The sequence below is a fragment of the Poecile atricapillus genome, chromosome 9 (genome assembly GCF_030490865.1).
Source record: "Poecile atricapillus isolate bPoeAtr1 chromosome 9, bPoeAtr1.hap1, whole genome shotgun sequence".
Lineage (NCBI taxonomy): Eukaryota > Metazoa > Chordata > Aves > Passeriformes > Paridae > Poecile > Poecile atricapillus.
Genome location: NC_081257.1, coordinates 12,888,522 through 12,902,354, shown reverse-complemented (window position 1 = coordinate 12,902,354; position 13,833 = coordinate 12,888,522). Strand labels below are relative to the sequence as shown.

General features: G+C 40.2%; 1 protein-coding gene across 1 annotated transcript in view; it reads left to right on the top strand.

Annotated features, from left to right (window-relative positions):
- EEFSEC (eukaryotic elongation factor, selenocysteine-tRNA specific) overlaps positions 1–9,785 on the top strand; it is a 125,217-nt gene extending 115,432 nt beyond the window's left edge. The window contains exon 7 of the mRNA XM_058845096.1: positions 6,247–9,785. Coding sequence (XP_058701079.1) covers positions 6,247–6,431 — 185 coding nt within the window. The 3' untranslated portion in view covers positions 6,432–9,785. The remainder of the gene's footprint in view (positions 1–6,246) is intronic.
- The last annotated feature ends 4,048 nt before the right edge of the window (positions 9,786–13,833 follow it).

Sequence of the window (13,833 nt, the reverse complement as noted above, 5' to 3'; positions counted from 1 at the left end):
GGATTCTTGACTCCTGCAGTAACTGGCAAAAAGTTTCAATTTCCTTTGAGTGGTCCATCATTGCAGTAAGCTGAGGGAGAGGCTGGTCTTTGTACACTCTCTGGTGAAGCCCCTCTGCATCAGACTGTGGCATGGATGTCTCCATCTGGGCCTCTAATTATTTCTGATTTTCAGGTCAACCAGCTTTTGTACTCTCTGTTAGCAAGAGCTGATGCAGGCACACACTCTCTGTGTAATTAGGGTTCAGGCTCTGAGAGTTCAATTTAAGGAAATCCTGAAATTGTGCAAACCAGCTGGTACGAATAATCCATTGTGAGTGAGGATTATCCCCAACACTTTGCCTCTTTCAAGTTTTGCTCTTTTCTTCCTTCCCTCGGGAGGAAAGAAAAATGGCTGCCTGTCACATTAAAAGGTTACGTTTGTGTCGGATAAAAATTATTTCCAACATCAAATATGCTACTTGTTCTCTGATGTTCAGTCAATTTTTAACATTTGAATGTTGGCAGGAATCAAGAAGTTGCATGTAGCTGAGTATTCTACCTGCAGTGTTTGAAGGAAGTGAATAGGATATTTTGTTTACAGAAGGGAGAAGCAAGTCCAATTTCCCACTGAAATTCTGCTCACAAATTCCTGGATGGAATGGAAGGTTTGGCAATAGTATCAGCAAGTCAAGAACAGTCTAGCAATTTCTTAATATGTAATGCAGAAAGGAATATTTTGTATTCCCAGGGTAGCTGCTGGTGTAGCCTCAGCATGCCTTTTCCTAACAGCATGGTGAGGATCCTGAGCCAGCACTTTTCCAGCAAACCATGGCAAGTACCAGTGCAGGGTAGGATGAACTTCTAATTTGGGCCTGAAAGCAAAGCTCTCATTAATTGGGAGCATTGAAATCTTTTAACATGATTTTTTTTTTTCCTGTTAAAATTCTTACACTGTAAGAAAACTGTGTAATCATCCATGCAAAAACTTCCATGCTCACCAGCATAGTTAGCAATAGGCTTTTTTTACAAGTGCACAGAAGAGAAGGGAGTTCTGAAGTTCAGCAAAATAAATTATTCTCCATGGCTGTGCTGGAAAGCATGCCCTGCACCTATATTATTACACCTGTTTTCAATGATGGGTTTATCAGTTGCTTAAAAATTGCTCCTGTTTCTGGCTGGGCTACAAGGTGATACTGTATTATCTTGCTTCTCATCTAAAGTGTCTGGCATTCAGTCCTTAAAATCTTGAATTCAAACACAATGTTTCGTTAGCTTTGAAGGAGACAGGACTATTCCTAAATATTGAAGGGAACTGTGAAAATAGGAAATGGAAGTACAGAGATGGGAAAATTGAAAAATTAAGTTGGAAAAAGGGGAGAGAGAGATAAAACTCCTGAAGAGTTGAATAGCAAGTGAGTCAAGGAAGAAGGAGCTGGACTTTTGCTGGAAAGAACAGAGACCACCCTTGGAGACCTTCTGAAGGAGCAGGGAAGCAGAAGGCTAATAAGAAAAAAAAGTCAACAAATCTGGCAAGGGATGTTGATAAGGAATGACAGTATTAAGTGAAGGAGGATGTGTAGTGGAGAAGTTAAAAGTGTAAAAGGCAAAGTAGAGTCCAAGGTTACAGGTAATAGATGAAATAAATATTTATATGGGGCAAAAGCACCGAGGTGCTCCTTCACCCTGCTGTTGGGTGAGCAAAAGGAGTTAGAGGAACAGATACTGTGTCAGCTTTCATCCTCCTTCCAGCTGAAGCAGTAGTAAAAACAAAGCAAAAATAAACCTGATTATGGTGCTGTGTGTGGGTGTTGTGATTTGTGTCCGGGCTGGCATTCCAGGCTGGCTGCTGGGGGAGCCTGTCCCGGGCCCACCGCTGCATCTGCAGGAGGGCAAAACTTGGGTCCGGGGGAGTAACTTCCCTGCAGGGAGGGAGGGAGGGGAGCTGAACTGATTGTGTATACATAAAATTGGATTTTAACCTGTACACAAGAAGCTGTCCAGAGTTCTCGTGTGGAATTTCCATATGAAGTGGTTAAAATCCGCGTGTTTCTATGCAAATTTCTTGTGTGAGCAATTGTAAAACTCAACACTGCCATTCATTTAACTGTGTAAGATGCTGCAAATCACAAAGCTGATAGCTTTTTATTTGTGAAAATTGTATAAAATACTGCGTTTTTCCTTTATTTTGTGCATGTGAAATTGTTTTTGACTTGGAAAATATTTTTCCTGATGTGGTACTGCTTTTCATTTGAATTTGAAAATGCATTTTTTTATTAATATTTCTAAATGGATCAGTTCGGACTTAATCCTTCAGGCTATTCTGAGACAAAGGATATTAAAGAGTCTGTATTTTCATTTGTTAATTATTAACAATAGTTGAAAAGAGTGAAGTAGATTACACTGTTTTACAACTAGATTTTCATATCTAACCTGAGTTAGTGGATGCTAAAAGTACATTTTGCATAAGACCTTGTCTGGGCACTTCTTATAGACGTGGTTTTGATGAGTAGGAATGAATTTGCTAAGCTTTCACATATCTTGTATGCCTTTGATGATGGCCCATTAATAATATTAATACATAGGTATTTTCCATTGTTGTATGCAAGGCATTTTTTAGAACTTTGAAGCTAAAATTTATTTTTTTTTTTACACATGGACCTTTTCAATTTAATCCATTAGCAACTTGGCAAAATAAAGTAATTGTCCAACAGGGGAAGAAAAAAAAATCTATTAACATTTGCTACAAATCCGAATAGTACAGGCAGCACTTAATTAATGGAACAGATTTCTCACTATGTGTTCAAGCTAACACAGCTATTGTTCAGCAGAGATTAGACCCTTAATGTAAGTAAGTTAAACTAGACCTCCATCTAAAAATATCCGTCATTTCAGCTATTAAAGCTCTGATGTCTTCTTCGGTGACAGATATATTTCCCTTCATTTCCTTGGTTTTGTAAAATGTAAAGTATGCATTGTGTGTAATGTGAGAAATCCACGGAGGTAGATGAAACCCTGATTGTGCCTGTCTCTCTCTGCCTGCTCCTTTGTGCTGCTCCCTGTCTCAGAGCCTCCTCAGCCCCGAGACCTGCTGGAACCAGAGCAGAAAAACAGCAAATGCCATTTGTCAGGGTATGATGCCAGCCACCTAATCTGTTTGCAGAATGAGGGCCATGGGATCTGATTAGGTAATTTAGATACCGTGTGAGTTTGATAATACCTGAGCTGCCTTTGGCTGTCAGCCTGTCACTTCACCAGCAGGAACTACCACATTCTGCCATTTTTTCTTTAAACTTACCTGGAATACCTTATTTAGCCCAAATAGGTGTTAAGTGCTGCAGGTGAGGTGTACCTTTACTGTTTCTATGTGGAAGTTAGTGATAGGGTGGAGGAGGTGAGATGGCTCAGTTTTAAATACATTTCCCCAGTGGAGTTCCATATGCAGCATGGTATTTTTTCTCATAAACAAAATTTTTCAGACGTGAGACGCTTTCTTTGAATGCTGCAGATGCTGTGCCAGGTTTCAGCTGTGTTGGGCCATCCAAGCTGATGTCACTGGTGAGTTTCAAGCTTAGTTCATCCACGGTGGTTATTTCACCCTCGTGGCTGAGACTTTCCTGACTTGCTGCTGCAGCCGAGGGTCTCTTTGGGGTGAGAGGCCAACCAGTGTCGTGTCCCGGTGGGCAAGGGCTTGCAGAGGCAGCCTGGCTTCTTCAGATACCCATAAGGGAAAATTTTGGCTGCAATTTTAATGCCACATCTCCTCCCTTCCTCTCTCCTTTCCGCCAATTAGCATTTTTTGGAAATTAGAGTCTCGCAAAGCCTGCTAACATAAATAAAAGTGTTTTAGGATTTGTTTGTTTTAATTAAAATGTGTCTTTCTGAAAGGATTTAGTTAAACATCTTTCTTAAACAGTGCTGTGCCAGTAACAGCAACATTTGTAATAGTGATAAGACCCAGAAAGGGAAACCAACTAGAAAGCAAAATGAAATGTTTCTTTGTCCAAAAAATAAATGGTCGTCTTAGAAAAGCGGAGGGAAGCCTGTGCAGGGATAGTTACAATTAGGTTGATCAAAACAGCAGAAAACGTAAAGTATTAAGTATTAAATAAATTCTGCAAATGTAGTGAGTGGGGCTGTGTGAGGTCACTCTTTTGCTGTTTTTGTTTTCCCCTTTTTTGACTGTTTTTTTTTTTTTTCTAGCAGCACCCATGACACTCTCAGAGCTTTCCAAATGGGAAATATTTGCTTTCCATGTAGTGATAAATTATTTTCATAGTGAAGATGGAGTGATTGTAAGGGTAATGATATTAATGGGATTTATATGAAAGCATCCAATTAAAAAACCAAAACAGCTGCATCAGACATGACTCTACAATGTAATAAAATCATATAATAAATATGTGGTCCTGCCAAACCATATTACCTAGTTTGATTAATTGAACCTTACATGTGCAAAGATACTCATTATCAGACTTCTCAGCCATCAAGGAAGAGCAATCTCAATTATTTTCACAATGAAATAATCACTGCTTTTTTGTGTCCTGCCATCTGGAAAACAGAGAAAACAGCAGCTGGCATGATTCTGAAATGCATGATCTTGCAGAACTGTGCAAACTTGATTCTGCTTGATGCTGGACTCCTGCAGCCTTGGTGTGGGCTGTAATTTATTGATTTATTTAGTTATATAAAAAACATGTTGCTTTTCTCCTCTATTGGACCCTTGCACTTTTTTTTCTTTTTCTTTTTTTTTTTTTTTTTTTTTTTGTTGGTTGGGGTTTTATGGGGGTTTTGTTTTGGGTTTTTTTTTGTTGAGTTTTTTTTTCTTCTTGTTGTTTCTGGTTTTGTTTTGGGTTTTTTTTTTTCCAAAACAAAGACTCCTCTCTCTGTGAAAGTCTCACAACTGCAGGGCCTTAGGGATGGTTTATAGGTTCTGGTTGTGAAATGGCAAATGGGCAGTATCCTGGTTTTGCTCCAACACTTCCTCATTTCCTCCCTTCCCCATTCCTGCGCTGGGAATGCTGCTGCAGCGTTTGCTCTGCCACAGGTGGATGAGGAGCTGGGCTCTGGGGCTGTGTCCCCCTGCATCAGCTGTGAGTGTCTCTGCGTGTGTCTGTGCTGGAGCAGCTCACCTGTGCCCGCAGACCTCCTGTCTCCAGTAAATCATAAGCATCTCAATCTTTTTGTCAGGCCGTGATATGAGAATCCGCATCTGAATTTCAGTATTAAGAGAGAGAAGCTGATTAAGTGTTTGCGATAAGGTTATATGACACCACAGGTTAAAAATACCTGAACTGATCTTGGCCCAATGCCTGAAAACCACATTGCAGCATATTCAGGTGCCACTGAAAAAGCTTCTGAGGAGTTTGTTGCCTTCTGCTTTATGCAAGTGCTTCTTCAGGAGTGGTCTTCTAGGAGTCTCTTGTTTTACAGCATTTATTCGTACTTTCCTACCTTGCATTTCTTATCTAAAATGTTACTGATGTGTTGAGTTAGAAGAAAAAATAAAGGTGTAAACACTGGCCACTTAGGAAGAAAAGGACAAATAATTTTGTTTGTCACAAATGTCTGGAGAAACAAAATACTATGCAGCTTAATTCTAGTGCCCCTAAGCAATAAGCAGTGCAAGTTGAAATCCCTAACAAATAATTTTTCTTAACAAAATAAAAACAAAAACCCAACAAGCAAAAACAGACAAAAAACCTGTATAATTTATAGTGTGCAAGTTATAAAAAAAGCAGTGTGCTCCTGGTAAATCCAGAAAATAGACTTAAAGAAATTCAACAATCTTCTGAGTCTTGTGACTCTCTATAATTTTAGTGTTTTACTAGTTGTTTTTTATTCATGACTTATATTTTTATAAATATTCTTAGTGATGACAAGAAACTTTGGGTATGCATCTTAAATAATACGAAAGGTCTGCCAAGTAAAAAGACTTAGACCAGGGAAGCTGGTCTGGCTTGTTTAAATTCTTTCCTGTGTTTAATACTTTAAAAGCTGCAGATGAACACTGAAGGATTCAGGATACTGCACTGAATTTGTGGTATCACTGTTGTGAACTTTGTTACATTTAAAGACTTCTCTTATTTTCTATGTAAATTACCATATTACAGGAGTCTTACACAGAAATGTGATTTCCCTAATGCATTTGATTTACTTTCTTATTTCCTTTGGTTGATTTCAGAGGAAAACATGCCTGCTCATTTTTTCTAGTTCTCTGAAATGTGATGTTGAGTGTGTTAGTTATGTGTGTTCTTGTTCTTTTCAGATGGGCTGAAGCCAGATACCAAGATGCTGCTAACTGCTGCCTCCAAGAAGAAATCTAAGGGAGGGAAGGGGGATGTGACCAAAGAGGATGAAAGCAGCAAGAATGATTCAGCCCAACCTGTTACTATCTCTCTTATCTTTAAAAGATATGTTTTTGACACACAGAAGAAAATGATTCAATCCTGAGGAAGCAAGAGAGGCCTCTGATTACACCTCAGAGTCCAGACCCTGAAATGCATTGAGTGGGAATGTGTTTCCTGTCCAAACACATTAGACCTGTTACTTCCTCACAAACAGAACCTGGAAGCTTGTGCTGACTGTGCCCCCTTCCAAAATCTCTGCAATCTCATATTGTTCTGTTCAAATTTGCTTGTTTTGTCATCTCTGTGATGTGCATCTTTATGGCATCTCAGAGAATTTCACCTGCCAGATGAACACACTTGGGTGTACATTCTAATTGCACTGTTTTCCTGGGTAATTGTGTTAAAGTTTCTCTTGATTTAGAAGTTTGCCACCAATATTAATCTAAATCAAGTCAAGATGTGAATTTCATATGACCTACAAAGTGAAGCTGATTATTCTAGGCTTACTTCCTTGAGCAAAGTGGGAGACAGAAAGCACACTATTTAATAGGTGAAACCTAAAATGGATGTTTCACATTCCTTCAGCTGGAACTTTGTAAGATGCTATCTGAGAGATGGTATGGATGTTTTTTATAAATATGATTTGTATCTAGAAATGTTTTTCATATTAAACATAATGATCTGTGCAGCTGAGTCTTAATTGTTTGCTGTTCCAAAGGTTCAAAATTTATCTTCAGTAACATTTTATGTAACTTTTCTGATTTTCCTGCCTGTTCTGCAATGAATCCTATTCCAAAACTGTTTTCTTTTTCCTTTTTTTTTTTTTTTGTTTTTTGTTTGGTTTGGTTTGGGTTTTTTTTTGTAACCAAAATGCCTTTAGTATGTGAAAGAAAAAGTTGCCTCTGGAAATAGTCAAGGGCTTTATTTCATTAAAATAATGATAGAAGATTGCTGTATAAGCCTTGTAAAATGAGTGTCTCCAAGACGCTTTAGAAACCATTAGTTTTTAATAGGGATTTCATGGCTGCTTTAGCTCTTTCTCTCAATTTCATAAAAAGGAAAGCACTGGTAATATCCCTACCTTGTTGCATACAAAGTATAGGACACCTTAACGTGAAAACAAACAGCAGTTCCACAGATATGAAAGCTGCAGTCTGGAACAGAAATTGGACTTGGCAGCATGGCAAATGTCAATTCCTACCTTTTGAACAAAAAGAGTACCTGCTTGTTGATGCTAAATAGCAGCCTCTGACCCATTTGCTGAAGTCAGCTATAGATGGTGACCGTATGTATAATGTAAATGCATTAGTTGCACATGGAGGTAAATAATTGCTACATTCATTCTTATTAATCATATTATTATATCCCTTGATAGGTACGAGTCCATCATGTTAACATGATCCTGATTTTTTTGGTATTCTCCTTTTAATTTCTAGGTAGCCAAAGTGGCTACAAATGGCAAAGCTATCGGCTACTGAGAGGATATTTACAGCTGGACAGTTGTGAGACAGGGCAAGCCTGTCTAAACTGGGCTGATGGTCCCCCTTTAAATCAGAACAGAATTAGTGCTTTATGTAATAATCCCAAACAGTTTCTGCTGAGTGAGTCCCAGCAAAGCTTTAGCACATCCCTTAAGATTATGGGGTATGCTTTCAGTGTGATCCCAGAGGAATTAGGCAGGCAACTTCAGCTATTGGCTTAACGTAACTTGTGCTGCCAGCCTTGCTGCTAAATGTGTCCTTCTGTAATGGAAAAAATGCATTTCACACCCCTGTCACCTTTCCTTCCCCATTTCTCTATTCCTCCCAAACACCCCCAAAAGCAATCTTTGGAGAGAATATTCATAATGTTATCTTTCTTTTAAGCCTTTATCAAATCCTATTTTGTACTCTGCACTGTTATATCTGCCTAAGATACTGCAGTCATGGAACACAGAGAAACAGATCACATTGAAGGAACAGTGTTACTGTCATCCCAAGTTAGTGTAAGAATTACAGGTATAGAAAAAACTAATTAAATACTGCTAATTATTAAGGAACTAATACTTGTATCTGTATAGTTCTAGTGTCCTTGCCAAATTTTAAATGGGTTGCTAATTTGGAGTATTGGAAAGAAAAGGGGAGTGATCAGGAAAGGTGTTTCCAGATTTGTTATCCTTGTACATACAGGGTTTTGTCTTTCTCATTTCTAAGACACTTTTGAGTAGTTCTGGAGAGGAGGTTGTCAGTGTAAATGGGGGTTATGTATTTTCACAAAAGCCTATCTGATGAATGTTTTCTCCCCCACACCATGGATTGCCCTTAACAGGATCAGTGAGTCTGTTGTTACGGAACTTGATCCCTTTGAAAACTCATTAACCCTGAACACTTAGATTTGCAGCCCTCTGCTTGGCTGAAAGGACTCCTAGTGCACGGAGTCCAGTGGTTTATTTGCTTGGAGTACTCCAAGGGAGTGAGCAGCAGTAATTATAGAACTAGACCTACATCCCTTTCTCATCCAGTCTCTTGTAAACATATTTTTAAAATCTTCCTATCTTCGATTTCATTTCCAGACTGGCATACTTAACTTGGCATTTTTCTTCTGTCTTCTCAGTCTGAGACCTGATCTCCTCCTCGGTGCTCCCATTTCCTTCTTTGCTCATTGCGTCTCCTTGCTGTGGCTCTGCTCTTGCCCTGGAGATCCGTGGCAGGGCTCCCACGATGGTCGCAGGGAGCCCAGTGAGGTGGGGAGGGCTCTTGGCCTGCAGCTCATCCCAGTTCCTGTGTGCACTGAGGGGCTGCCTCTCTTCAGCCTTTGACCCTGGGCAGCTCTGATGGACCCACAGGAGAAGGCTGTGGCCTTCACCTGCCACCCTACCCTGTCCTCGTGCCTTGGAGTCTGCTGTGGAAAGCCCCTGTCACAAAGCCTCGTCCTGCTCCTGTTGCAGAGGTTTGTGTAGGATACACAGCTGGGGAGTGATCTGTTGAAGACTGGGGTTTGGTTTTGTGTTTCTCCCAATGTAGAATTCCAAAAGGAGAACTTAAAGTGTGCCCAAGAACTTTGATTATAATGTGCTATTACTGCAGATCTCTGGCTGCTGTCCTGAGGCTGTTGGATACACATTCAAAAAAGGGTGAAATGGTGGAACAAAATGATTATGGGAAAATCAAAGCTTTTAGAGACATTTGTAGGATGAACAGATGTTCAAACATTCTTTTATTTGGTTTCCAGACAGACGTAGAGACTTTCCTTTCATCCTCATAATCAGTGCATTATGCTGTAATTTGTAAAAATGGCATTAAAAAAATATTAACAGGGTCACATTGTGATCTACTGACTCTGTGTCATTAAGCCGTGAAGTTAAGAACAGCAACGGGGAACATGGGTTAAATGCTGCAGAATGTACTGTACTAGCATATATTGTCAGACTGTATTATAATGAATGGAAATGGAATAAAGATGTAAGGAGATTTTTTAATACTTTTAAGGTTGTCACTGTTGCAAAACTAAAAATTATTACGGCTGTGCAGATGTTTGGTGAGTAATACATCTTCGGGTGGTGGGGAGAGTAGCAGGGAGAAAAGCTTCGTTTTTACAAGCCTGTTTTCTACTTTTCCTTGGAATTTGTTTAGGGACTGCAGTCTGGCTTGTGATCATGCCAGAGGTCTGGAGCCAGGAGGGTCAAAGCTGTGCTCATGGTAGCAAGGATTCAGTAGGTGGCATCCTTTGCTTGGAATCAAAGCTGAGTCTCCCCACCTAAAAAGGGGGTTTTCACTGGAGCTGAGACAGAAGGGTTTGCATCAGGCTTGCAACTCAGCTCTTAAAGAACAGCTTCTATTGAAAACTACAATGCATTTTATGTCTGGGACAGAGCCATCTACTCCAATCTGTTGACCAAAGCCTGAGGCACTCGTGTCCTTTCTGTGTTTGTTTCTGGCTAATGCTGAAAATAACTCTCTTAAATAACATTAATACTAATACTTGCAACTGTATTAGTTGGTTGCAAGTAACTGACTGTGGAAGAGTGAGCCATCTGCACCAGGGGAGTTCTTGATGTGTACAAGGCATCTCTTTCTGGGCAATAGCACTTTCTTTGCCTGTTGGACTCTGCAGTTGAACAGCCACGGGGTGGTAAAGCGAAGTGAGAGCCTGTCACAGCTCATGGGGAGCTGCAGTGGTGAAGCCACAGTCCACCCCAGCACTGTTTGCCTCTCGCTGCTGGGAGAGCAGCTCTGTGTTTACATCTGCAAAGTGCTCTGGGATCTTGTGAAATGAAGGATGAAAGGCTGCAGAGGAATGCCACCTTATTAGCAGTTTCAAAACCCCTTCATGTTTCCCTTTCAGTATAATATTCACAGTGAGCTGGAAAGCTCTTAATTTACAAACACATCGAGTTTTAAACAAACTTGTTGAGGATATAAATAGAATTATTTTAAGTAGAGCTTAGCACTGGGAGCTAACCTGCCAAGCCTGGTAGAAGGGGAAGGACTGAATGGCTTCAATCTGTGGTAAGGCCAGTTTTGCTTGATGGTGGGCACCCAGAAGGAATCCAGGGGCTTGGGGTGGCTGAGTTTAAGCAAGATACTGTCAGTCTTCTGGGACTCCCCACAAATTCTCCTGCTGTTCTGTGCAAAAACAACTTAAAAACATCAGTTTACACTGTTGACAATATATGAGGAGAAAGAGTACAGTGGATCTGCTTATTTCCCGCTGTCAACGCCAGAATATGGAGTCTTTCTCGCATCTCCTGCTGTGCAGGCTGTGCTAGTTGAAGTTCCAGTTGCTGGGTTTCCATTCCTCAGTACAATGTTACAGTTCTTTATTTTCATTTGTGTGTCTGATACGAGTGCTTTTCCAAGATGGTGTCATCAGTCTGCAGGACTCGGATCATCCACTTCCCCCTCAGAGGTGACTGTCAAAGGTGAGTCCTCTATGGGGCATCTTAGCCATACATTTCTGATATGAATTTGTATACTTTTCCTAGTAAAGGACAAGATAGAGAACCTATCAAATTCTTATATTTTTGTATTTCACAGTTAGCTCTGAAAGGAACTCATTGAACAGAATCAGAAAATACTGCAAGATCTTTGGTAAATCTCAACCCTGTGCTGCTTTACAAGGCACGTTCTTAAAAACGAGACTGTCATTTTGACTATTGAGTCCTTGCCAGTCCTGCCTGTTCTAGTTCATATTTCTTAACCAAAAGGTAATTTGAGGTCTGGATCCAGTGCTGCTAAACTGACAACCCCAGCAGTGAATGGAGGTGCCTGCTAACACCCTTGCACTGGCATTTTGGCTAAACTGATCTGGTTACTTTTCATCCTTTAAGAAAGCTAGGCTGTTCATTAGCTCTAGCATGTTCTGTTTAGATCAATTTCTTCTCCTTTGAGTGGAAGTCATGCAGTCTTCTTGTGTTTTGGTTGATCATTCTGAGATTTCTCAGGGGCCTCATTCATGTCAATCAGAGAGACTCCATCCTTTTTGGACCACAAAATTGCTTTTATTAGGCTGTATGTGGCCCCCATTCATATATGTAGAAGCCAGTCCTTTTATACTATTTTCTGTGAAAACTGATATTTTAGTGCCTATAACTTCAGTCTGACAGTTAGGAGTGAACCGTGCCCTCGTGGTGAATTCATTCCCAAAACAGCATTCCATAAAGACAAGCTGAAACTTAGACCCCACACAGAGGTGTTGCCTAAATTTCTTTGTTTTTGCTAAGTGATCCATTGTCTAGGTTTCTTTCTTAAGCCTCACTTCAACCAAAGCTGCCTTGAACTCTGCACTCTCTGAGAACATAATTTTGTTACCTGGAAAGATCAAGGTCTTTCAGAAGCTTTCCTAGATATTGTTAAGTTACTGAAATATTATCTACATTGGTGCCCACCTCTGTTAAATGGATGTGGGCATTTTTCTTCTGCAGAGTGCTGGTCATGCTGTCTGTGAGGACAGTAGAAATGCAGGTGGGGTATTTAATTACTTATTGTGCAGGAATAACTAAAATTATTTCCCCTCAAAAATCGGGCATCTGAGATGTGCATTTTCTTATGCACATCTTACTTGTTTTGTCTTTAGATGAACTAAGGTAGGTTTCAATTGCTGATGAATGTGGAAGGGAAAAGGAAGGCATGATGTTGTGTCATCTTGCCTTTTAATTGTTGGGGAGCTCTGGCAAGAGAAGCATTTTGTTCAGGGAGAAATGCAAATCACTTTATACCTCAGTGTTGGGGGGGTGGTTTGTGTTGTTTTTAACGGTGAAGATTGATCTGTGCTTACAACCCCACTGGGTGAGTGGACAGTTTGGTCTCCATCCAGTTCTAAATTGAGCTGTAAATCTCATTTGCCATCTGACAAAGCATGGCATGACTGGGCAGTTTCAGACAGAGGTCTGGATTTAGAACAGTGGAAGAGCACAGAGGTTTGCCAGATTGGAATGAAAATAGAACAAGCAGGAGCACAAAACTCAATGAGAGGCATAGGTTTAGACTGAAATGTATTTGTAGAGACCTTGAACTGCTGTAATAATGGTATCTGAGCACATTTATTTAGTAATTCTGTTGTCAGGTACATTACTGTTTAACCATCACAGTTTAACATATACAGTTTCTTTTAAAGCTGAAGTTGCTGTTAGATCAGTATTGAGAAAAGCTCTTACAAAGTATTTTGATGTCTCAGTACGAAGTGCTGGCAGTATTTGACAGTTTTTGCCTTTCATATATGATGTATTTCAAAACCACATCATTATGTACAACTTGCCCTCACTTACGTGTTTGTGCAGTGAATCGATGCCCAACTGAAGGGTGCAAAAGTGGGAGAATTAATTTGGTCAGTTGTCCACTGCCACGTGTGGGATATCACAGGGGTGGACCTGAGTCTTCAGACTGGCTCCTGCTGCTTCTCTTCCCACCTTTTCCTTGCTGCCAGGTGAAGGACACTGATGAATCTGCTGTTGCCAGCCTTGAGGGTACTTAGTCCAGACTCCTCAGAACATTTCTTTCCTGCGACAAAAGTAAAAGGAAATCTGTCATTGCTTTATCTTTCATTCAGGCAATGCAGACAGAGTTTGTCCATATGGTCCATATTTGGTTTCATCCATCTTCCAAAGGAAGGTGCTTAAATGGATTGTCTGTGGATTGCCATCCACCCTACCATAGAAGGCTGATGTAGGAATTGGTACTTGTGTCCCACTACTAAAACAGGCAGAAGTGAACTTGTGGTAACTTTGTCCACAATTATTTGCTTAAAACACTAACATTAAAATCATCTATGAAAGAGCAGCAAAGACCACCTTCAATTTGTACATAAGACTTGCTAATTTGCAACATTAGTTTTGCTGGTTAGTGTGGGATGGTTTTTTCCCCCTTAATTAGAAATTTTAATTAGAGCATGCTGTGTATTAAGATGTTAAAGCTTTGACTGGCAGTTTGGAATTGCAGAAGGATCAGCTCTCTCTGTAGGGTTGCAGCACAACAGGGATTAGCTCGCACCCTCCTGCCTGCAGGTGTGTTTTGCTTCTTGAGTCGGAT